Genomic DNA, 25,910 nt, shown 5'->3' on the forward strand with positions numbered 1-25,910 from the left:
AAGCAGCGCGCGCAGCGCCACCCGGGACACTGACTCAGTTTGAGAAAAACATGTGACGGTTTCGGTAAAAACTTGGCTCCTCGACAGGTTATTTGTGTGTGACAGGAGATCCCCTACGCATCTGCCCAAGAACCAAACCACACAGCGCACAGCGCATCACATCCAGGACGATTTCCAGAGTAAAAGGCTTGGCTGGCGCAAAACCATGTTTACAATAATAATAATAATAAAAATAATAATGTTAACAATAATAAAAATCAGAATGGGAATGAAAACCCTGCACACATACCAATGTTAAATCTAAATTCAAAGCTGTTTCACAGACATGTAATTAGGTTAAAATATCCCTTTCCAAGAGTGTGTAGAAGTGGAGTCTAGTTGCACCTCTGACAATATTACTTTAAAGTCACACTCACATTAATCGTACCCATATGGGTCATTTTGCCTTATAGCCTAAATTAGAGGTCTGCAATTCTCATAACCAAAATAACCATTTTTGTGACTTTCCAAAACACATTTAAAATGAGGCTAACACAATATCTAAAGTTTCATATATACATCAGTTTTGAAACTGGATCTTCAGTTGCATTTATGAAGTTTCAATCACACTTCAGGATGGACAGCATTTCAGTACATTTTCAGCAGTTTTGTATAACTGATTTTAGTGTTTTTGTCCTTCTTTTTCTGCATTTTTTAGACAGTTTTGACATTTTAGAAGCGACTTTGTTGATGCCAGGGGTTTTCTAACCCACAGCATTACTCTTAGTGTTGACCTGAGGACAAACTGGATGCTGGAGTAACTCACAATACCAACATGTGGTACTAAATGTGAGCAGGAATCAACAAGCTTGTTGTGGTTGGATATCGTCACAGAAATCCCTGAGCCAGGGTCCATGGTCGTCTTTGGGATGAAATCAAAACATTAGTTTCCATTCAAAGTGTTCAGTCAATTAGAAAATGTAAAAATATATCTCTATCTTTTAACGGCATCTTGACAAATGAATAAGAAAATAACAACACTTGATCAGAAGCTTTAGATTAGAGGTGTCAAACATGTGGCCTGTGGACCAAAACTGGCTCGTAGGAGAGTTTATCTGGCCCGTGAGAAGACTTAGAAAGACACTAACGGCACTTTTTCAATAAGTAACAGCAGTTATAACTAATATGCATTGTGTTTTGCTGTTTCAGGAAGGTAAACACCAGAACTCAAATCTGAACCACACAAAGCAACAATGAACCCACAGATCAAAAATATCTTATTTTTAGCAGAAAGGCCATGTTGTGAGGGTAAGTTCAATTCGATTCAACTTTATTTATACAGCGCCAAATACAACACAGTCAAAGAAAAGTGCATTTAATGTTAACATTTTCCCAAAGTACCTGCTTTTGGGGTATTTATTAATAGTGGGCATGTTCTTATTTTACCGACCCCATTTGAGGACCTTTGGTACTTTAAACCATCTGCTAAATGAAGTTTGTTGAGACTGAGTTGAGTTGTTACTAAAAAAAAAAAGACAAAAGAAAGCTTTGACTTGTGAGGACCTTCACGTTATACGTTGTTTTGTCTTTTTTTTTTTTTTCTTTTTTCAATTTCTCTGTATCTTTAGGCCACAGTGACCTGGTACAAAGAGATTTGCTGAACTCAATCAGAATAACTGGAAAATACCCTGACCTACAAACAGCTTTGATGAGATAACCAGTGCTTATATTGGCACACATTTTTTAAAGAAACATGGAGTGAAAAATGTGACTGATATCTGCAGGGCCACCTGTTATTTTGCTTTTACTGTGAAGGCAGCGTGTGGTTTGTGTGTGTGCGCTGGTCTCGACGCGCCTCTTTGACGCGCGTCTCTCTCTCTCGCTCTCTCTCTCTCTCTCTCAATCCGCCTTGACGCTCCCCTCTCTCTCCGACTTGACGCGCCTTCACGCGCGTCTCCCTCTCTCTCTCGCTCTCTCTCTCTCTCTCTCTCTCTCTCTCTCTCTCTCTCTCTCTCTCTCTCTCTCTCTCTCTCTCTCCGCCTTGACGCGCCTTTCCACCGCGTTGCGTTGCGTCGGGCCGGAGCCGCATCGCCTTCCCAATAAAATGCTTGCGTGAAGAGCTCCGCGTAGTGAACGGTGGAGGCGGAGGAGGACTCGAGGAGGGTTTTTTACCGGGGAGGGGAGAACACCGAGCCTGTCCTGTCAGGCACCGGGCCCGGGAGAGGAGAAAAATGTCGAACCGAAAGCACCGGGACAACCAGGAGATCTGCGCCCGCAAGGTCCGCGAGCTGGCCCAGTCCGGAGTAAACAAACACTGCTTCGAGTGCAGCCAGCCCGGGGTGACTTACACCGACATCACGGTGGGCAGCTTCGTGTGCACGTCGTGCTCCGGAATGCTGTGAGTAAAAAAACAACAACAACAACAACAAAACAAATACAAGCCTGCAGGTTTTATTTACTGAACACTGAGCATCAGTGGGAAGACGCACGGATACTGACAGCAGTGGAGTAAAACAAGCACCAGGCCGGAGATTGCACCATGCACCACCCACAGACAAATGTACAGTGAAAAATATATATTTATTTTCATTCTTCCACGGTGAACTGGGGGTGTTGGTGCGGTGGGACTGCCAAGGTTGAGCGCACACATTAATTTACGCAGTGTCTCTCTCTCTCTCTCGCTCTCTCTTTATCGCTCTCTCTCTGTCATGCGTATCTTCCAACAGCTTCATAAACGACAGACCGCTAGTTGGTCATTTTCCAGCTCTGAGTTACGTTTCATATCGTCATGGTGCAGGTTTGACCCCCCCCCCCCCCCCCTTGTCTAGGCTCCTGTCCAGTGTGTGTGTGTGCGCGCGCGTGTGTGTGTGTGTGTATGTGAGTGTGTGTGTGTGCGTTCTCACATTCTGTTCTGCACGTTCAGCCTCAACACTCCCCAGGAAAGCAGTTCCAGCACTTCAGTCAGCACTATTGCGCAATCATGTGCACACATATGTACAACATTGTCCCACTTGTGCGTGTGCGTGTGTGTGTGTGTGTGTGTGTGTGTGTGTGTGTGTGTGTGTGTGTGTGTGCGTGTGTGTGTGTGTGTGTGTGTGTGTGTATCCTCAGCATGGACACACCAGGACCCTGTAGTAACTGAAAACACATGTTTCTCTGTCACATCTGGTGTGTGTGTGTGTGTGTGTGTGTGTGTGTGTGTGTGTGTGTGTGTGTGTGTGTGTGTGTGTGTGTGTGTGTGTGTGTGTGTGTGTGTGTGTGTGTGTGTGTGTGTGGCACCTTCTTCCACGAGAGAATCTTCCCTTCAGTTCACAGTCACACACAGATGTTTCCTCTCCCACCTGCTCCGGACTGCAAATCTTCACACTTTTTTTTTTTTCTTTTTTTTTTTTTGTGCTTTCTTATTTCCCTCCCGTGTCCCAGGAGAGGCCTCAACCCTCCCCACAGAGTCAAGTCTATCTCCATGACGACTTTCTCCCAACAGGAAGTGGAATTTCTTCAAAACCATGGCAACGAGGTGAGTGACGGTCCACTTGGAGGTTTCCATTGATACCAGAGGCCGGAGATGATGCACCTGTTATTATTTCTTTATTTAACTTACAACACATCTAGGGAGTAGTTTTGATAACCAAAACTTTACAAAAAAAACTACAATTGTAACCCTAAACGAGGTGTTTTTCTAAACTTCCCGATGCATTCCAGTCGCCCCAGGAGTGAAGATGTGAGCCGCTTTGGGGAATTTGCTCCAGATCCTCCCTTTTAAAGTGGGAATTCCCTTTAAGTTTAAACTCAACAGAGCTGCTTTCTGTTGTGACATGTTAGTATTAACAGTGCTTAATTATTGTTTTCTGCCTTTTCAGTGAGTCGTTAGTGTTGCCCGTGGGTGTGAAGTTGCAATTTGGTTGTGAATGAAACGAGTGGCCGTGTTTTTGATTCTGCGCCACAACAACAGCTACGTCTTTCAACTTGCGATGTTGTGATCAACTGAAACGCCGTGCGAACGAATTACGAGTTCCCAGATAACTGGAATATAAGCAGCGAGTTCTGATGCTTCAACAAGTAACTATAGAGTCTACCAACTTATCTTATCTTAACCTTTTAAAAGGATTGATTCAATTTTTTTTAAATTTGAAGACAAACTATGTTCCTTCTATGTTCTCGGTATTTTGATGCCACCCGAGGTCGCAGGTGTTTTGAGGTTCAATGGTCTCTCCCTGGCTCTGATATGGAATATGAAACGTCCCCGGAGTTCTACTGTTTGGACCCGTCTTTGTGGTCGGGCCTTTCTTTTATTTCTGGGAAGAAAGCTTCTGCTGGGCACACACTGTGCCAAGAGACAAGAGGAGCAGCTCGTTCTGTCCCACAAAACCCATCATCTCTTTCCTCTCTGATTATTTTTGAAGAGTTTTTGCTATTTCATCTCATTTGTGTGTGTGTAGTTTACATCTCGGGGCATTTGTGTGTATTTGTTAAGACCTCAGGCACGAAACTGGAGTTTAATGCGCGACTCAAAACCTGTAGTATTTTCTTCTAAAAGTCTTTTATTCGGCGCGGCGTTCAAAAACAAAAGGCAACAAGACGAAGGGAGACAGTCGAGGACTAGTCGTACGTGAGGTGGGGGTGGGGGGGCAGTTGACAGTCACAGTGGGGAGGAGGGCAGGTCTGAAATGAGAGGGAAACGGTAAGTTCAAGGAAGTACATGAAACATTAACACACTCGATGAGACGTAACATTATTCTTCTTTATGGTCCAAACATAACAATTTGAGTGATTTTAATTTTGTTTTAATCTCAGGCGACATCCTCCTATTATTCATATGAACAGTATATATTCCACACAACCATAATTCGTAGGGCTAATCCAGTTCCAGTATTTATTACAGGAGGGGACATCTGTGGCTGGGTGGGTGGAGCGGATCATATTCCAGTCTCAGAGTTGGGACTGTGTTCAGCAACTTGATTTACAGTCCAGGTTGGTGTGTGGAGGTTTGGGTGACTCTGAACGGCCTCCTCCCTTTGTCAGCTTGGTTCAGCTCCAGCACCCGTCGGCGCCTGACTGGAGTAAAGACTCAAGGATTGCAAATGAAAACAAAACCCTCACGATCATCGTATGTTTGACATTTCATTAACCAGCTCCTCACAGAGTCCTTTCGGGCGAACCAACCGGAACCTCGTCCTGCTTTTTAACAGCGAATCATGTTTCCACCTCAAACACCCAAACCAGTTGGTCCGACCAGCAGCCTTCATTCTTCATTTGCTATGAAGTCACAGAGTGGATGTGAAAATGAGGCTCTACTTTGGGACTCACTGGCGTAGGCAGCGCGCACTCCTGAGCTTCGATCACACAGCTGGAGTGTTTCAGGAGGGGATTTATTAGCCGGTCGTGTGTGTGAGAGAATGTGGAGTATGATGTGCAGAGAGCCCGAATGTGTTTGTCATTCAGGTTTTTCTCCTCATCAGCCTCTGAACGAGCGATCCGGCTGGTGGTGATTGACCGGCGGCGATACACTCTTGACTCGTCCACCAGATGAATCGCTGATGAGACAATCTGTTTGTGTTCATCAGAGATTCTCTGAGGCGAAATGTCAACGTCAGAATAAACACGGATTGTGCTTTGATTCCTATACTATAATTAAACCCACTTAGACTCTGACGCTGTCTGTTTAATCCAGTGTGTGTGTGTATGTGTTGTTTTTTTCCTCTTCTTCTCTGAAATGTTGTGTGTTCAGGTTGGGAGAAGGACCTGGCTGTGTGTGTTCGACCCGAAGGCGGACGGCTGCGCCGACATGAAGGACTCCCAGAAGTTCAAAGAGTTCCTTCAGGATAAATACGAGAAGAAAAAATGGTGAGAATGTGACCTGGTCTTCAAACATAGCGTGCCGACGCCGAGGCTCGGAGGTGAACGGGCTGCAGTTCCCAAACATTCTGATTGGCTTTGGACCCTTTATTGAGTCCTTTGACATTTTGGTGAAAACGGGACTTTTCTCTGCGATTGAACCAACCTGATTTTTAACCAATCAGCACTCAGTGCGGCAGGAAGGAGCAACGCAGCGTTAGAAGAAGTTTGTTTGTTTTCGGTCATTGAACTAGGTAAAGTGATATAGAAACCCTAAACATATAATGTGCAGATATGTAAAATATCCCAATATGTATTATTAATGTATTATTATTTAGTATTCTGATTTATTTATTCCTGTTATAAAGTAAATAAAAGATATATTAGTTGCTGTTTAGTTCAAGCTTCAATTCTGATACATTTTCTCATTATTAACATTATTGTTTGGATTTCTAGTCTTTTTTGGCGACAGTAACTCAATAGGTTGTGTTTTGCAGGCATTTTTCCAAAAGTAAAAACCGGAGGGACGTGGAGGGTCCTTGGAGTCCGGGGGTCCAGGCCGTGCCTCTATCCCATGGTCCTTTACCAGGCCAGGGTCCCGCCCATAATTTACCCCCCAACGCCAGATCCACACGGCCAATGGTGAGAGTGTGAGCGTGAAATGGGTGAAGACTTAAAGGAACAGAGTCAACCTGAGACGATGAGGTTTCAGAAGCGAGAGGGAAGGTGTGGAAGTCAGCTCAGGTCGTTGGTCCAGGCAGCCCCCACATCAAAGCCTCCGCAGATGAATTATTGAGAAAGGATGAAAGAGACTCACTTCGCCTGCCTTTGTGTCTCTCCTTCTCCCTCCCATCTGCTTCTCGTCCCTCTCCTTCCCTCCCCTGTCCTCTAGTCTCAGTCCCAGCTGCCGCCCTGGGATCGAGCGCCCGCCATCTCGCCCGCCGACATGCGGACAGACGTGTTTACCGCTCGGCCATCACGCTCCCAAAGCTTCAGAGACCCCCCTCTGAAAGGTCAGGGGTTGATCTTTAACCGGAAAATATCCTCCTTTTGGGCGCCAACTTGTACAGTTATTTTTTTTCCTTCTCTTTCTTGATACAGATCCCACCATGTGTGGGATAGAAAGACAGCGGCCAGGGTCGCTGTCGTCAGCACTGGGTGGTCAGAGCCACACCCCCTCATTCCCCGCCCTTCCTCGACCCTCAGGTGAGGCCTTTCTCCTCGGGAGGCTTCTGTCTTCTCTTTACCTCCTGAAATGAGCGGCTGAAGCTCTGAAGACTTAATGTTTCTGTTAGTTCAGGTACACGTATTAACATATTAACATAGCAAACAGAAATAGCAGAGAAGAACCTTCTGCAGCTCAGAAAAGAAAATGCTCCAGAATGTAAGAAGCATTTTTTCCATTCCTGCTATTAAAGCCTCCATATCTCAAAAATGGGGAAAAAAAAAAAAAGATATAAGAGTGAATGTTGTGCACGTTTCTGCTGGTGGTTGCAGTAAACGTTGATTTATACCCAGTGTATAGGGCCTCGGCTGCTTTCAGACAAAATGAGTCAGCTGTAAGCTTGAGTCATGTCTCTTAATGATGAGCAGCTTCGGGGAGGAAATGAGAGGTTTGGAGTGTCGAGTGTCAAAACAGGTTGGAGGAAGTCACAGAAGATTGAGCCACATTGTTTGGTTCTTGCAAGGCATGAAAACGATAGAGCAGATCGTCACTATAACCTCCTCCTGCTCTCTCTCTAGCGTTGCCGCATGAACATTTGGCACAGCAGAGTGTCGGCATGCTGTCGTGAATGTGTGTCGATGGTTGAACGTTCTCACTGATTGTCACTGATGCCGCTCTCGGCTCATCGCTGTCACTCGGTGCAAAAGGGAGGAGAAGCGCCGAGGCTGCGCTCCCAATTTTGGTCTTACCAGTGTTTTTAAAGCCCCACTCTGGTTTCACAATGCTTTCATCGAGGTGCCAGACTGTGTCGCGTTCATGAATTCAGCAGGCCGCCGACAACAGCAGGAGACAATGTGACACCAGTGACACGCTCTCCTCTCTCTTCTCCACTCCTCCCTTTATTTATCCCTCACTTTTTCTGTCTCTGTCTATCTCATCTGGACCTCCTCCCTCGTAGCCAGTAGCTCTTTCAAAAACCACTTCGCTTTAGGTAAGGCACGGCACCGACCGACGCCGCTGAGTGTGTGTGTGCTGAATGGCTGGACTCAATAACGCTCCCCCGCGCTGTATCATTCAGATCAGACGGCCAGTCGGCAGGAGCGCCTCGCGTGCATGTGAATCCCAGTCCCAGTCTCATTCCAGAGCCGTTTGAGGAAAGACACGGCGCTTTATTTTGATTTACCCATCCGAGTCATAGGGTGTCACACACATTTTTATGTCCCCCGACTTTAAAGCTGGGGTCTTCGGACAGGGACGGTCATCCGTACACACTCTGCCACCCAGAGTAAAGGAAAAAGAGCAAAGTTTGACGTCCTGCTATTCTTAGGCCGGAGCTGCTGCTGCCCGCCTCAGCAGAGGGCCTCTGATATTTCGCACCACGCTGGTGTCGGAGCAATTATGTAGGACACAGCTGTAATCCCATGATGCACCTTGATATCGAAAAACAAGCAGCCTAGGAAGTTCAGGTGTGTACACACACACACACACGCACACACACACACACGGCGATGGGCACGATCTCCGCCTCTGCAGCCGCAGATTCACGGTGGAAACGCAGAAACAGGCAATCTGCCTCACGCCAAGTCTGGTCTGGCCTCTCTCTATCTTAGACCCTCAGCTGACGAAGGATAAACAAACCATATTTACATTTCTGAAAGCCGGCATGCTTGGCTCCTGACGTCTGCTTGCTTCATGCCGCGAAGCTGAATGTTTGTTATCATCGAAGAAGAACTGTGTCTTGGCTTGACGTGTGTGTGTGTGTGTGTGTGTGTGTGTGTGTGTGTGTGTGTGTGTGTGTGTGTGTGTGTGTGTGTGTGTGTGTAAGCTTTTGGTTTTTATGCTTCAACGTGTTGCACATGACAAGATGGCGCTGAAGCGTTGCGGCATGGCTTCGCTAACTCAGCATGAGATTGTTAAATTCTTTTAGTCTCGGTTAGTTTTGTGTTCGTTTTTACTCATTCTTGGTTTGGTTTCCGTATTCATAGGATTACGACATTTTTGAGATATTTTTATACATAGAAATGAATTGGCTTGAATCTGACATGACATGGCAAAGTTTAATCTCGGTGTTCGGTTCATAGCTGCCAAACACCTCTCGCTCATTCTACATGACCTTTGTCAGCATTTACTGAGATGTGGATTACTGTATTGGAAATGTAATGGAATTCTGTCAGTAGGTCAGTATTCGTTCAGGACTCTTTGTTCGTGATTACAGCGAAACAGATGCAGTTATTCCTAAGAAAATTCATTCAGAAGCACATAAGACAGCCATTCATATTGCAGATTTTATTTTATTGGTAATTACTAAATATACTTTATCTGTTTTGAAAGTGAAAACCTGCACTCGATTGCATCATTAAATCCACACACTGAGACTTGTTTTCACACTCTCAGGTCGGACGGTGTCGGCCTCGGGGGCCTCGGGACCCTTTAGAGCCTTCCCCAAGTCTATCAGTGTAGACTTCGGGGGTCTGAACCACCCCCCGCCACAGTCTCTGCCTCAGTCTCTGTCTCAGCCTCAGCAGCATCCGCCGCCGCCGCAGCAACAGTCCGCCAACGCCGGGCAGACGCCGCCGCCGCCGGTGAGCAACGCCAACCCCCAGGACAGGTACGCCGCGGTGTCCCATCTGGACAGCGTCTTCTCGGACACCACGCCGACCGCAGGTAGGACATGTCCGAGGAATCCTTCCTTTTAGTGCTCATGTGAGGCTTTGTTACGTTAGAATAATAATAGTTCCAGCAAGTGAGGAACATTTTTATTTTACTTCAATATTCAAAGGTTGAAATAAGGATATAAATCACTCGACTAAACTCCAGATATTTAACTCGAAACTTTGGTGTAGTCCATTCTGTTTTTTTAATTTTCTCATTAATCCTTCAGTTTCACAAAAGGATAATTCTATACATCCCAATAATTGAATTAGTATAGTGTTCTTATGTCGTCTCTTAGTTTAGTTTTCACTAAAAACAGTTAGTTTCCGTCTCTTTATCCCGCTGATTTAATTACATGGAGGCTGAATTGAAGATGCTAGGAAATTTCATCCCAGCGTTCACTTTAGAATATCTAATTCATTCTAGAACTCTTATTCAGGAACACAATCTAGAACTGTGACACAATATAGCGCTATCGTTCTAGAACTCTGACATTCTTTAACTCTCGATCTAGAATTCACACACAATCTAGAACCCTGACATATATCAGAACTCCAATTCTAGATTCCATTCATTAAAAAAAAAAAATAAATCATAGATCACTGACACATCCAAGGGTTTTCATTGTAGAACTCTTCTTCTAGAACTCTGACACTCGAGAGATATGGCAGAGTTCTAGATGGGTTCAGAGACCTAAAACTCTGACACCCTCTAGTACTATCATCCTAGAACTCTGGCACATCCTAGAATCCTCATTGTGGAACTGTCACACATTCTAAAACTTCTTGGCACAATCTAGAACTCTGATTCCAGAATTCAGACACAATCTAGAACTCAGAAACATTCTCGATTTTTTTTCTTCGAGAGCTGTCACACGTTCTAGAACACCCTTTCTACAACTTTGACAAGTTCTAGAGCTTCTCTGCAATCTCACAAATGCCAGATTTCCAGAATCCCACCCATCTCGATGCCTGATCTATTTTTTTTTCCTGTGTTCTGTGTCTCTCACGAGCTCATCGGAGTGAGTGTGGATGAAACATGTGGAAGTCGCCAAATATGGTCACTTCCCTGATAGGAGATTAAGCCACTCGTGGTGGAGATCCATTTAGATATGGCTGGAAAGTCTTCAGATAACTGGATTTTAAACACGGCCAACACTGCAGATGTGTGGCATTGGCTGCTTGTAATTTGACACCAGCCTCACTCTGTTGCAGCTGTTGCTGTGCTTCAACCTGGTGACCGTTCAATGAAATTCGTCATGTCAATTCATCCACAATCAGCTTCCACAGCAGTCTGATAAATGAGCCTCCTTCTAGAAGGAGTTATTTAAACATGCAGAAAACCTCGTTTGGGACACTTTGGTCGCGGTTAAAGAGGTTATCCAACTTCACAACGCATGTCTGTGTCAGAAAAGACTGAAAAATTCCATCAGCTCACTTTAAAGAGTAGCTTCATTATGACCAGCTGACTGAGCTTAATGCTCCATGTGTCTTAATGCTTCCGTCTCGTGTCGTAAAACCTTTCAATCAGAGTATTTTCACTTCCCGGACCTTCTTCCACAACAGGGTAATGGATTGACTGGAGAGGCAGGGGGAGAGAGAGAGAGTGTGTGTGTGTGTGTGTGTGTGTGTGTTTGTTGCAGATTGTCACGGCCAGCTCAGCTACGTTGCATAACATCCGTACTCCAAATGCCAAGGCTTTCAGCAGCTGAGTTATGTTCATTGTGTTTGTTCCAGATCATGCTCGGTCTGATTCAAAGAACCTTGTTGATACGTTTTACAATCAGCTGTATGACCGGGCCGCGTTGGCTTTAATGCACAGGACTCATGTGAGACGCCCCCGAGCCTTCTGCAAGAAGGTTTCTGGTTTTCTGCCTTCATCGCCGGCCTGGCAGAGTGAAAGGGTTATTGATTTTCTGCCTCGGCTCACTTTGATTCATAACAAACCAAACACAAAGGTGATATTTTATTCAGCGCGTTTGTAATTCTTTTCTTCTCTGACGAATTACAGCAGTTTGTTGTCTTGCTTTTACTCACTCTTGATGACAATAGTAGCAGTTAATCTCTTGGATTAGGGCTCATTACAGACCTGAGGTGATCCTATGACTTCTCCGAAATGCTTGTTTGCAGCTCCACCTGCTGGCCCTCCGCAGTACAGCACCCTCTTCGGCAACAGGCTCTCGTCCAGTTCCACACCTGCCAGGTAGGAGTTCATTTCCTCCAGTCACATTTTTAAAACAGGGCAGATTTCTTGCTTTTAAAGTTAAAGTCGTCATCAATGTATCTTTACTTTCTCCTGCAGTTCCCCCGGAGTCGATACTGGTTCCAACTCCCAGACTTTTGCAAGTAGGTACCGAGCTGGAACTCCATCGATCCCTCCAGCCGCTCCTTCATCTCCGACCGGCGGACCGCCCTAATTAGACTGCATGTGAAACACTCGGAGCAGCGGCGGTCTCAATGGGCAGGAATGTCGCCTGTTAACCCTGCACACTGTGAATTATCTCTCTCTCCCCCCCTCCCCTCCCCCTCCCCCTCTGTGTCTCAGATTTCCCCAACCCATTCAGCTCCGGCTCCGGCTCGGCTTCCCAGCAGCCCGTTGCCCTCTCCCCCAGTAACCCCTTCAGCAATGCCTCAGGAGGTAAGCCTCTTGTTCAGGGCCCTTCACCCTGACGGCTTCTTTAAAATGTTGCTGCAGCCGACGGCTGTGAGGTTTGAAGCCAGTGGGAGTTTATACTCCAAACAAATCGAATCTTTAAACAGGAAACTTCATGAGAAATGCGTATTTGATGGATTTCCTGATGACTGACTTTTGTGTGACTAAATTAGATTAATTAATCAAATGCAACTCTAGGAAAGCAATAAAACTACAACTGATGAACATCTTAACCGTCGGGTGTTTTTGTGGCTATTGAAGCATATATTTATACTTCAAAATTAGTATAACGATGCATTATTACAGCTGTCACAGAAACATATCGATCACAAAGTGGCATGAAACTGATCAAAATCTCACCGATTTCAACATTTATAGTTAGAAAGTTGATTCATTAAAGTTCATTCTAATCACATCTAATCTATGATTCTTCTTATAAATTTGTTTTACTCCTCCTTATAAATCCTCTGCACATTTTTCCGTTTTGTCAGCACATTATTCAGACAATAACTTCAATTTGATTGGTTACAACTAGTTTCTAGAACTTGCTTTAATTTAATTTTGTTTTATTTTAGACTAGAGATGTCAAAATAGTTAAATAGCGCCATAATAACCTTTAAATTGACACTTTTTTCTTCATATAAGTGATCGAAATGTCTATATTTTCAGTAATTCTCACAATTTCAATATAAATCTCATTTTAATGAAACGTTCTGGTGCAAAATACAGTGAAATGTCAAAAGACTCCTACAAACTCCACATAACCACCTTTTATTGTGGTTTGTGGGGCCAGATTGCAGGACGGATTTGAACCACAGACCTTATGTTTGACACCCCAGATATACTGTATGGGAAAACATAAAGGTGTGCACAAGTTACCAAACTTGTTCACCTGTTGGATGAAGGATTGACATTATAGTGCACGCAGAAGTAGAAAGTAGAACATGAAACAGAAATGAATATCTTCTAATAATAAGAACATCACAGGGGGCTCGCCACAGTCCACATTAGAAGTGAACCGACCTGAGCTCCAGTGGCTTTTCATTTTCATTTCAAAAAGTATGAAACATTTGAATGTGTGTGCGTGCGTGCGTGTGTGTGTGTGTGTGTGTGTGTGTGTACTTTACATTTCTTTTGAGTAATGAGTAGAAAATGAAGCCGTGTTCTATGATTAGACTCCCGGCTCATTATCACCGTCCTGCTTGAATTATTCAGTCACATTACGTATTCATGTCTTCATCCATGCGTCGGCTGCTCACGCTGCCGCCGTCACTTCATCGCCACACGACAAACGTTGAAGTTTTTAGTTTCAGAGCCGACTGTTTCCCTGGATTTTTCTCCGGTGTTCTGATCTCACTGTGCGTGGGCACCTCTTCTCTCCAGGTGACTCCAGCGCGTTCGTCACCTCGCCCACCTCCGTCTTTCCTCCGTCCGCCTCCTTCCCTGCGCCCGCCACCCAGAATGCATTTCCCCATGAGTCAGCCTCCAGTCAGGAAACCAACGGTGAGACTTCAGGCAGCACTTTGCATCTGTTCCTATTGCTTGAAGAGCAGACTGTGTGGGGGATGTGGCGTCTGAAAAAAGTTGGACTTTTATGGTGATTATAAGAAATCAATGCGTTTATGATGAAGAGGAACACTTGTTTCTTGCAAATATCAGTAAAATGTAGTAAAGTAACCACATTTAGGTAGAAAATAAACATTGCTCCTGCCTGGAATTACAAATATAAAGTATATTCGACGGCTTTCTTTTATGGCAGTCGTCACAGGAAGTCATTGTAACCGAGTGTCACATCATGAACACATTATTTGTCAAACATGAAGTCAAGAAAATCTCAGAAATGTGCGAGGCTCAAATTCCTTTCTCAACGATAATGCAAACAGATACATAGACAGCAAATAATTAGGAAGAATGGCTGTTGCTGTAATAAAGTGCACATAGTTATTCATGTAAAACTTTAACGAAATGCTCAAACAAACCGGTTGATTCCTCATTTCAGAGCCATTTCACATGGCTTGGTTTTGCATTTTAACACGACTCGGCGTTCTTTAATGCGATATCGTTTCAATGAGATGACCTTTGTGTCGTCTTAAGTGTTTCTGCTATTAATCTGAAAGCCTTTTCTTCTTATAACGTCCCTTGCAAGTGAAAGTCGGATGCTGAAATGATCCGGAATCCAATTTAGCTCGTCTGGGTCACAAAAACTGAGCCTTCCGTATTTGATCTGAGTCCCTCGATCCTCGATGACCGCGAGGAACTTTGCTTTCACACGTCTGAACGAGTCTTTTCCCTTGTGCAGGTTTTGCCTCCTTCCCTGCCTCAGACTCTCAGCCCAAAGTTCCTCGGCCCATGTCGGTGAACCCGTTCACGGTGAGTTACCCCCCTCCCGTGGAGGGGACAGGAGGGGCTGATTGGTATTTCTGTTTTGGCTGCTCTTTCTCACCCCGCCTGTCGTGTCTTGCAGGGAAATGTTTACCCCAGTCGGGGTACGTCGAAAAACCCTTTCATCTGACTCCCGCTCAGGGAACGGCTGGAGAACCTGAGGAGTCGCTGCCATTTCAACACCTCTGGAGTATTGTCACCCCCCCCCCCCCCCCCCCCCCCCCCCCCCCCCAGCATCCCGCTCCCCCCGACCCGTCTGTGTTTACGTGTCTGTGACGGAAAACAAAACAAAAAAAAATGTGCGAATGTGATTCTGGATTTGGTGTTGGTGTGTATGGGAGTGTTGGCCCGCTGTGTTCGTACCACGTGACACATGTCAAACGGTGTTTGTGTGCCAGTAGACGCCACCTCAGGGCTCTGTGGGAGTCACGAGTGAAACGACGCCTCTATGATTTATTTGCAGAGATGCGCACTTTACACACACACACACACACACACACACACACACACACACACACACACACACACACACACACACACACACACACACACACACACACACACACACACACACACACACACCCACACACACACCCACGTCGCTGCTGCTATTTTGCTTTCATCTCCTGCTTTTAGAAGTGCGTAAAAACGGAAAGATCCACGACAACAACAGAAAACCCTCCAGTCAATACGTCAGCGTTGTCTTCTGCTTTAAAAACTGTTGAGCCTCTCAGTGGTCCCCAGGAGGCTCCAGCTGGGACGCCGACCTCGCATCACGAGTCTCCATACATGGTTTTTAACAGCCTTAACAGCCTCCTGATGCATGTGGATTAGAAAGAATGGACAGACGTGTCTCTCGTGTGTGTGTGTGCGCGCGCGCGTGTGTGAGTGATACGTTTGCATTTGTCACCGTTTTTCTTAGTTTTTTTTGGTCTGATTTCCTCGGAAGGACGATCTACATGTTCCACTCTCAGGCTGCATGCGCTTAGAGGGCTAAAAGGAGATGCTACTGAATGTAAAAGCAATTTGAGAATAACTATAAATGTGTATTAAAATAACAAAACTTCATCGCTTCATGTACCGGACCAAAATGTTTTCTCGCTTGTTTTAGTTTTTTGTTTTTTTTTCCTTTTTGGTTGACATGGAGGCGAAGTTTATTTCCCTTGTTTTGCCAAAAAAAAAACTAATTATTAAAAACAAAAAGACAAAACAAGACATAAGACTCATATAACGTCTTTGTAATGACAACATATTCATGTTCATAAACTCGGTTTGTTGCTTCTTAACAGTTTGCTTGAGGGTTTTCTTTTCCTGTGAATGTTTCCTGCTTATTTTTTATTAATTTATATAAAAAGATGATCACAAAGAAAGGGTGGGAAATTAAGATGTCCAAGAGTGCTATCACTATAACAAGCATTGTGGAGGGAAAACTACAGTATACAGTAAATATATATACATATATAATATTATATAGTGAGCATAAATCATTAGTTTATGCACCAGTGGTCTTTGACAGTCTCATTTTAATTGTTTTATCTATTTTTTGGAGGGCTTTACAAGTTCAATACATCACTTCGGGATGGGTTTGCCATTTTGTACCTTTTGAATAAACAATAGCCGTGAAACAGCAAAAACAATGTAAAAGATGCAACTAAACAGCACAAACAAGAGAAGGAGACCTTGAATAGAATGTGGTGTTTGTAAATGTTGGAATTAGTAGAGACATGGCGCAATAGACACTAGAAAGCTTTAAAATGAAGTTGTACTCTCTTCCCACGGCAAGAATATCCTCAGTTCAAGTCTGGTTGCATGTTCTCTCTGTGCTCTGTGGGGTTTTCTCTTTGTTATTCCTCCCCCAGGTCCACAAACGTGTGTTTGAGGTTAATTGGTGACTTGAAATTCCCCCCATTTGGTCTCAGCGAGATGCTCTCTGTAGTTCCAGTTTCCACCACCAGGCGGCGCTTGGGCTCCACTTTCTCCTGACCTCGTGTGCAAGGTTACTTGTGGATGCATATTATATAACAACATACATACTGCATAAGCGTTGAGCACTAAGATAGAAACCCCTCAGAGCCACCAGAATGACCAGAATAAACCCCTTTTCATACGATGTGTCCAGATCCGCTGCGTCTCCAATAATAATAACCTGGGTGGTATTTTTAGGGCAGATTTACATTTGTGAAAGATGGAGGTGCCGCTGAGCACCAGACAGATTAAAGAGGACAGAAATGAAAACAAAACAGTTTGATGAGACACAGTCTGGGTGGCACGACGTCCCAATCTCTCCTGTTCTATCTGCTTGCTCTCATGTTTATCCAGGAATTTGGTCACAATTACAAATCTGACGGGGTCATTCACCCTTTATGTTATTTATGTTTTATTGTTTTTACTGTTACAATTTTTTTTTTATTTTTTATGAATCTGTTTAGGAAGGATCTGAAGAAAGAAACTGTTTTATTTACAATTCGATAAACGGCGGAGGGGGATTTCTACAATAAATAGAACAGGATGGGCACATGGACGAGCCAAGGCTGGAATCTCTTTCCCACACACACACACACACGCACACACACACACACACACACACACACACACACGCACACACACACACACACACGCACACACACACACACACACACACACACACACACACACACACACACACACACACACACACACACACACACACACACACACACACACACACACACACACACACACAACGTGATGCTGCCTTCAAGTGCAGTAGGAAATACTGCCACTGGTTAAACTGACCTCAGGAACATTCTCAATCCACCTTTAAGAAAAGTCTAAAGATAAAGTAAAGGTACACCAGAGAGGACATGATATAACCGAGAGAAATCATTAAAAAGCGAACATGTAAGATATAAAAACTCTATTTTTTCTATTTCACTATTTTACAGTAGACTGAATGAATGAAAAAGTGTAAACGTGTGTTTGTCCCGATGGCTGGTGAACCTGCAGGCTGAATCCTGATGTTCACGTATTCATTCACACTCAGCTGGGATTTCACTGCAGCTACTAGAATCCTCTCTTTTTCTATATTGAGCAATAGTTACGTAAAACTCCAACATGTTGGGCACGTCCCGTCTTATTATCTAATCTTGTGACTCTTTGTTGTATTTATTTTTGCATTGACATGGTGCATAGTCCAAACATCAACACACACACACACACACACACACACACACACACACACACACACACACACACACACACACACACACACACACACACACACACACACACATTTGGTGCCAGTGAAAATCTTGTGTAAATTGGTCGCCGTCCAGATTTCTGAGCAAACAGAACTTTGAAACTTTCGACTCGGCTTTAAAAAGTGAAATTGCTTCTGTTATGAATGAGGCTTCATTCCAGTAAACAAATTATTTAATGCTCATATGATTGAATATAGAGACTCACCGTGTAGCATTCTTCTCCTTTATAGTGTATGCTATTAATATTTCATATGACACATCAATAAAATATGGTACAATACAGGAATTGCAAAAATAGTGGACTTTAAGGTATTAACATTATACTGTTTTGAAGTAACCTGCCATTATTGTTTTAGTTTGGTCATTTCCTGTATTTGATATTTTCACTAATCAGTTTTAATTGGATTCTGCAGTACTTTTTCATTTGTGTTTTAAATTTTTCTTTTCGTTTTTAATTAATGTAGAAATAGCAAAAGCACATTGAACTTTTTACTTTAGTGTTCAACATACAGAAATACTGATTAAACTTCTTAACTGAGGAACAATAATGTGCTGATTTGACAGAAAATACACAAGATGTACAAGTAATTGTTTGAAGAAGCCTCTTATTCTCTGTTTTTCACTCATTTTCACCTCCAAAGTGCATTTTCTCTCTTTTTTTCTCTTGCTCAGTGATGTCAATATGTTTTAAGGCTTTTCTTTCCCTTCTTTTTTCTCATTTGTGGCGCATGACATGCTCTGAATAAAACACAAAAGAATCATCTTATCTATAAATCATCATCCCATCCATTCGGTTGCTCTCAGCCTCAGCGGTGGAACAAAACACAATGAAGCTGTGATGAAAGGAAAGAGTAGAAATAAGAAGTAGAAATACTGATATAACACTACTGTGGTGCAGTAACAGAATATTTGCAATTATTCACTTTTCCCATCAATCCGTATTTTATTCTGAGGATTAATCTTGAGCATAAATAAACAATAAATAACCAAATCGAAAGAGAAGGACATTTTGTGCAAAGCTGTGAGCAGGAGTAAACATAACAAGTAGATAATACTCCAATTACTGTGAATGAGTAGTGTTTGTGTTTCTTTTTAAGTTTGTGATCCTGCTCACATTTAAGTCCAATTTACATCATGTCATCGAGAACAATTAAACATCATTTCATCTGCATTTGTGTAGAAAATCTGAGGAATTTGCTGCTTTATATTCACTTACTTTATTGTTCTATACACTGGTCTCTGTCTGTCATTGAAAATTCATCTTTAAATATCCACAACTACATTTCCCCGTGTGTAATGAATAAAGTCTTATCATATCTATATCTTATAAATCTTTTGAAAGTTTATGTACTTACATTAAGGCTGTACGGTGCAGCACTAACCACTGCTGCACCGTACAGCCTTAATGTAAGTACGGTGCAGCAGTGGTTAGTGCTCTCGCCTCACAGCGAGAAGATCCAGGTTCAAATCCCAGCCGGGCCTTTGGGGTTTGCATGTTCTTCCTATGTGTGTGTGAGCTTCCTCCAGGATTAAGTGGTATAGAAGATGGATGGGTGGACTTACATTATATAGGCAAACATTGACGCTCAATTAGATGTAGCCACTCATTTACAGAAATCCAGTGAGAATGTGTCTAATTTAGACAATAAATCTAAAATGTGTATGATTTTAGTCCGTTTTATGCCTTTAAATATATTTAACCGTGTCCAAATGACACATACGGGTGTTTTACACTGACATCAACATGGCTCAATGTCACAGGGTATTTCAATGAATGTCCAGTAAAGTGTTAAACAATGTAGATGCACATTTTCAATACGAAACGAAAATCTGAGAACCCGTTAATGTTTCTGAGTGAGAACTGAAAACTTTTCTTGCACTTTGGGTGTCTGACTTTTAGAAAACAGCTCCCAAGGTGAAACTTCTCCTGTGGAAAAACACAATTATTCAGAAACACTACAACTGGGCATGCGCACCACGGCCATATTGAATAGTTCTTCACCACATGCGCGAGTAGGTGGACAATAACAACAATGTTTGCCTCCAGAGTGTCATGACTCAGTCCCTGTTCTCCTGGGACTTGATAGTTTTATAGTTGAGAGTCACAGAATAGCCATTCGAGTTGGTCGTCTGTCCGTGAAAATCTGTGTACTCGCCATTGTTATTGTTTAAAGCAGGTGTGTGAGTCGTTTCATTAGAAAGAAAAATCCAACAGCGTCAATTTCACACAGAATATTGTCAATATTACTGCTACTGTGTGTATTTCTCCCCCATCTGGATCTGCTGTATGTCCATTAGTTTAGTTTATATATGTATATATTTATCTGATTGTCTACGTATATATACATAGCATATTGTGTTGTGTGTCTCACTATTTGTGCAATGTGGAGCTGCTGTGATGATTGAATTTGCCCATGTGGGATTAATAAAGTCTGACATCACTTAATCCGTGGCCTTGCATGCTAATGAAATCATTTGCAGCCTTTGTGTGTACACGGACATCGTTTTTTCAAAACGTTGTCATGTAAACAAAAAACTTTTCTGAAACGAAAAATGCAAGCAAATGAACCCAAAGATTTTATCCTCAGAGAATGAATGAATCTGTATTTTGACACAAATATTTAAGAGGTTCCCTTAACTTTGTTTTTTAATGCTCCAAGGTGTGACGGTAAACATTTAGGAAAGACTTTGGGAACCACTCTGGGCTGCAGCGGTGACCATGTGGGAGCGCGCTGTCCGAGCCATGGGGGCGGTCCGTGAACGCACCGTGTTCCAGAGTAGTAGGAGTACAGCGGTGAGTGACAGTCGTCCCGCTCCACGCAGCCGCTGCGCACCGCCACAGCTCCGGGAGCAGGGCAGGCAGGGCCGGGGGGACAGACGGACACACTGCGTGCAGGCACCATGGCCAGTAAATGGGATTAAACCGCTCAGACAGAGCTCGGAGACACCGGGGGTGGTAGTAGTTGTAGTGGTGAGCTGCGCCGCATGTGCTCCGTGCGCCTGGGACAAAAAACCAAAACTTGTGCGGATCCGTCCGTGGGAGAGACAAACGAAACCCCCGAGAAGAAGGAATTCTGCAGCCACACACACAAGCCCAAGGCTCGGGTTTGAGGAGCAGACCTCTCTCCTCTCACATGCCCGGAGAGGAGCGGGGAGGGGAGAGGAGTCGCGGCATGTTCCGGCCAGCTCACTAAACTTGCAGAACCACCGCGAGAAAGACAGAATAAGTTATTATTAGTATTGTTCTTTTTGACGGGACAACACGAGAGATGGAGAGCCAAGCGGTGGAGCCGCAGAGCTGCGAGGACGTGCGCAAGAGCGGCTACCTCCGCAAGCAGAAGTCCATGCACCGGCGCTACTTCGTGCTGCGCGCGGCGTCGGAGCGCGGCCCGGCCCGCCTGGAGTACTACGAGAGCGAGAAGAAATTCCGCGGCAAGGCCCCCGTGCCCAAGAAGGCGGTGGCGCTGGAGACGTGCTTCAACATCAACAAGCGGGCCGACTCCAAGAACAAGCACATGATCGTGCTGTACACGCGGGCTGAGAGCTTCGCCATCGCCGCGGAGAACGAGGCGGACCAGGACGACTGGTACCAGGCCATGGTGGAGCTGCAGTGCAAAAGTAAGCGCAGAAAGTCGTTTCACCCCCCCCCCCCCCTCCATCCACGTGCACACACAACACACACTCACACACACACACACACACACAACACAAGCTCGATCCCTGCACGGGAGCAGAAACGTGGCAGAGCTGCAGTGCGGAGCGGGACAGCTTTCATTCGCCGTGTTTTCACTCACATTAAGAAAACATTCCCGCCTGCCAGGTCCAGTTCACTTAGCCGCTGCACTGTCGTTTAAATGTTTGTGATGGTGAGATGTGTGATGTTTGTTTTTTTACACTTGTTTTTCTAAAACAGGTTGCAGCTGTTTACTCTCTCCTGACTGGAGTTTGCGTAAATACGCGCCGCCGAACTGCACCGTGGGTCTTATCCTGTCAGCCAGTCCTTATCACACTGGTGACAGACTCGATGTTTGTTCCCACTTGTTCCCCAGACTTCTTACTTTTCTTCACTCTGAGGGAATCGGTTAGTCGTGTGCAGACTGCAACTGCTCAATCACACCCAGCCCTGTGGTGCGCTCTGCCTTTCTGCTGACGCTGCAATGTCTCACTCAGTATTGATCCTGAGAGATACCTAACATGAAGGTGGTCACTTAAGTGTCTGACCACTAGGTCATTGAGTGTCCCATCAAATGGCCTAACCCCCCACCCACCCCCACCCGTCCCCTGTAGATGTTTCTCCATCATGTGTAAACACAGCTGTCAGGATCCAGAGTGGTGAGCACAGCAACTCCAAAATCACCTGTTCACCCCCCCCCCCCCCCCCCAATACACACACACACACACACACACACACACAATATGAGAGACCAGACAGGCCACAGAGGGACTCGTGACGCAATCCTGGCAAACAGAGATACAAGTTCAAGGTGCTTCTTACACATGACCTGCTGCTCCGCTCTCTTACATAAAAGCAGCTGAGAGTGAAAAAGGCCCCTGATGGACTCAGAATGTGGCCAAACCTGGTACAGTTGTTTTTTTTATTTTAAACCATGAAGATACGCCCTTGTCTGATTTATGTTGGCCGAAGAGATGCAGGCTGCCCGTAGGTGTGTTTTGAAGACTTTTGGATCCGGATTTTGAAAGTCGGAGCTGCTTTGACTCAACTCATCCCTGTGTGTGTTTGTGTGCGTGTGTTTTCAAGCCCACTCCTCCCAAAGTATTTGGCGAGTTTCCGCGAGACGGGAAAGTGAATAGACAGATGTTGGAGTGGAGATGCAAGTCTGAGGGATTTGTGAGAAAAAGACTTTTGCATCCATTCGCGTTTTTCCCGGCTGCAAGTGTACCGAGACCAAATTTTATAGCGCCATTCTTGTGACCAAAACATAAAAAAATAAAAAAAACTACAGAGGCAAATGATCGTTTTACTAACAGCTATATTGAAAAGACAAATTCAGCAGCACTTAATGCCTTATTTCCTCACATTGGTTAGTTTTACAAGTGCTGCTTTTCGCACTAATACTGCTTAATGTAATATAGTTTTTACTTTTACTCTATTTATACTTTTAAAAGTCCAGCTGAAGTATTTTCGCCAAGGGTAATAAAAAAGTGATAAATTCATTGAATTCATACACAAGAACACTCTAAAAAATCTGCATAAAACATTTTACTCTACTTTTTGAGGATCAATGAATGAAGGATTTATTATCGGTACGGGTGTGAAATCAATCCATATTTGAATGCTTTCTGATTCAAACCCTTCAGCTGCCTTTAAACACATTTTAGTTCAGGGGCCATAAACAGCCCAATTTCATCTTGACTGGACTGGTAAAATAGTGTCACAATAACCTTTAAAATTAAACTTTGACATTTTTCTTTGTTGTGGCGCAGATTATGCTCGATGAAAATGTCTATAATTTGGCAAAAACTAGCCAATTAGGGCCCGAAATTACTACAATCTCATAATAGACCCAGTTTTAATGAAACCTTCTGGTGCAAAATACTGTGAAATGTCCCAAAAAAAAAAAAAACCTTCTATGTCTGTTGCATTATGCATGTTTTTACAAACTTGCCGTGACCTCATGGCGTTGAGGCTAATGCTCGTTGTCATGACAGAATCACTGATATCTCAAATCGGGTCACGGTATTGTGTTATGTCCGCTACTCTTAGGACGTTTCTTTTAAAAGGAAATCTGAAATTTTTTACCATTTGCTCGGTGGTTTGGCGGGCCATATTGGTGCCTCCTGTGGGCCACAGGCCTCATAGTTTAGCTGCTGTAGTTCCTTAAACCTGGACCTTTACTAAATTAACAGTACCAGATCAAAACACAGTGTTTTACAGTGTTTTGATCTGAAATAAATGCATCTTTAACAGATTTTACTCCTCTGCATAGTTCGATCGGTCTTAAATCAAGTTTTGCTCAAACTTGACCGATGACTTCTTCACAGAATACAGAAAAAAACGTCTCAAAACATCTTCCACGTGAACCGAAACTAACTTTGCTTGAGACATTTGCAAATCTGTGTTGATGTTGCACATTATTCAACAATTACACACATTTATTTAGTGAAAAGCCTTTGACACCAAGTGTTGCTCCAAGTTTGACATCAGTGTTTAGAATCAGAATCCCTCCACATGTGAACACTTGCCGTTACCTACTGTAAAAGGTCATAGTGCAGGACTCCCTGCTTTATAGGCTGCAGCTCAGCAGGCGAGTGTGCCTTGTCCTCCAAGGTAACCAGACAACCAGTCTGGAACATCATCACGAGCCGTCTTTGTGTGCAGCGCCGCGCCGCCTGGTGCTGCCGGCCTCCGGGCTCCGGGCTCCGGTCTCGTTCCCTTGTCGCGACGAGTGTTGGCGTTCCCGTGTAAATCATCCCCGCTGACAATGACACAGGGCTGCGGCGGGCTGCTGTGTAAACCGGCGCCCTGGCAGGCATTTTCTTGTGGTGTGTGCTGCAGCTCGTACGGTTTCCTAGATATATACATATATAAAAATAAAAAGAGACCACACACTGGTGCACACACATTTATAGTGTATATACAAACACTTGCCTGCATGAAGCGGGTGGGTTGTGTCCAAGGAGGTGAGTTTTAGGTTCATGGCCAATTGGCTGTGTGAAAATAGCAGGGACACACACACACATATGATACGTGCCACTGTCAGGATTCTTGCCTGTAATAACCCTCCTGTGGTACGAACAGCTCGTACACAGTTTCACATCTTTGGTGTCTCTATGTTGATTGAGCCCCCCACCCCCCTCGCCAGTGTGCACACTGTTGCTCCTTTGCCGTCTACAGTGAAATATCTGTCTCTCACTTGTCCAGTGGGGAGACACAAGAATCCAGGCTGGTAACGGGGTGATTTTGGGGGGGGGGGGGGGGGGGGGGTGCAGAGCCAAGAGATGCTGCTCTGTCTGCCTGGCATAGTTTCCAGGGGACTGCTCCCTCAACTTGATACCTGTGTAGCTGTTTATTTAGCTTCTATAAAGCTCCGGGTCGGGGCCGGGGAGGGGGCGATCTCTGCTGTACGTTTTTGACCAGCGCACGATAAATTTCTTCCTGGGGATGATCATGCTGTCATACAGCGGTCCTCCATACAGCGCGCTGGGCCTGGGAAAATCACCTTTAAGCCTCTCAGAAACCGTCCAGTATCACACTGCCTCAACTCGAGCCGGCGGTAATTAAACACGAGCCAGCTGCCGTGCCGGACGGGATCCCAGTTATTTATTCAGCTGAGTCCAGTAAGACCCTCTCAGGCACCGAGTACAGTATCGGGCTGGAGGGCAGCTATTTGCTCAACTATTAGGAGTTAGTCGAGTGTGTAAAGGTTTAACCTCCACGGAACGGGCGGAGGGTGCAGCCCGCCGTCGTTTAATCTGCCAGGGAAAGCGTTCCCGCAAGCTCGGGCGACTCCACAGCGATTGTTGGCCTAAAAATAAAAGAAAACTTTAAAGTCAAAAACTTTGTAGCCAGTGGGCATTTAATGAGTGTACACAGCACACACACACTTGCAGAAATAAACTCAATCAAGACGAGACGGACTAATGCAGTGTCTGTACAACTGTGAATAAACTTCCTTTTGTTTTTAAAATCAGTTGCATCAGGTTAATTGTTAACTCTAAGCGTGGAGGACCCGGGTTGGAATCTCTGTTAATAGGAGGAAAGGCATTCACTCGACAAGCATACACTGCAGTCACTTGTTACAAACTCTGTAAAGTAAAAGGGACAATCCATATGGATGCTACTTCTTCAGCATGTGAGTTTCTTCCATGAAAGTGAGATTTGTTACAGTTTCACAGCTTTTAAAAACATTAAAGAATATCTGGCCTTAGAGCGCCGGAGCCCAAAATTATAAAAGCAACTCAATTCAAACAGATTCACCCAATATGGATTAGAATTGGTTATTTCTTAAGATTCAAGGCGACACAAAAGTGTGTCAGACTATCTT

The 25,910-nt window shown here is 44.3% G+C and overlaps 2 protein-coding genes across 3 annotated transcripts in view; both read left to right on the top strand.

The window, feature by feature from the left end:
- Positions 1 to 2,065: 2,065 nt before the first annotated feature.
- Positions 2,066 to 15,949, top strand: agfg2 (ArfGAP with FG repeats 2). 2 transcript variants are annotated; one of them, XM_080486828.1, is made up of 14 exons: positions 2,066 to 2,377; positions 3,403 to 3,496; positions 5,708 to 5,823; positions 6,312 to 6,456; positions 6,707 to 6,827; positions 6,916 to 7,020; positions 7,938 to 7,970; positions 9,374 to 9,643; positions 11,761 to 11,833; positions 11,933 to 11,976; positions 12,176 to 12,268; positions 13,667 to 13,786; positions 14,583 to 14,653; positions 14,748 to 15,949. In XM_080486828.1, exons 1-14 carry the CDS (start codon positions 2,211 to 2,213, stop codon positions 14,793 to 14,795), a joined length of 1,500 nt encoding a protein of 499 aa, XP_080342954.1. In that variant the 5' UTR covers positions 2,066 to 2,210; the 3' UTR covers positions 14,796 to 15,949. The 2 variants fall into 2 exon arrangements, with proteins under 2 accessions (XP_080342954.1, XP_080342955.1); XM_080486829.1 differs by lacking the exon at positions 7,938 to 7,970.
- Positions 15,950 to 20,923: 4,974 nt separating this feature from the next.
- The window catches only part of LOC308123689 (insulin receptor substrate 1-B), a 50,572-nt gene continuing 45,585 nt past the window's right edge, over positions 20,924 to 25,910 (top strand). Inside the window, exon 1 of the mRNA XM_080486309.1 lies at positions 20,924 to 21,522. Coding sequence (XP_080342435.1) covers positions 21,174 to 21,522 — 349 coding nt within the window. The 5' untranslated portion in view covers positions 20,924 to 21,173. The remainder of the gene's footprint in view (positions 21,523 to 25,910) is intronic.

This window comes from Lipophrys pholis (assembly GCF_963383615.2).
Source record: "Lipophrys pholis genome assembly, chromosome: 18".
Lineage (NCBI taxonomy): Eukaryota > Metazoa > Chordata > Actinopteri > Blenniiformes > Blenniidae > Lipophrys > Lipophrys pholis.

Coding starts and splice junctions, on each gene's coding strand:
- agfg2 (XM_080486828.1), top strand. CDS start 2,211: ATGTCGAACCGAAAGCACCGGGACAACCAGGAGATCTGCGCCCGCAAG. Junction 7,021..7,937: donor CGCCCTTCCTCGACCCTCAG/GTGAGGCCTTTC, acceptor CCTCCCTCGTAG/CCAGTAGCTCTTTCAAAAAC. Junction 7,971..9,373: donor CAAAAACCACTTCGCTTTAG/GTAAGGCACGGC, acceptor TCACACTCTCAG/GTCGGACGGTGTCGGCCTCG.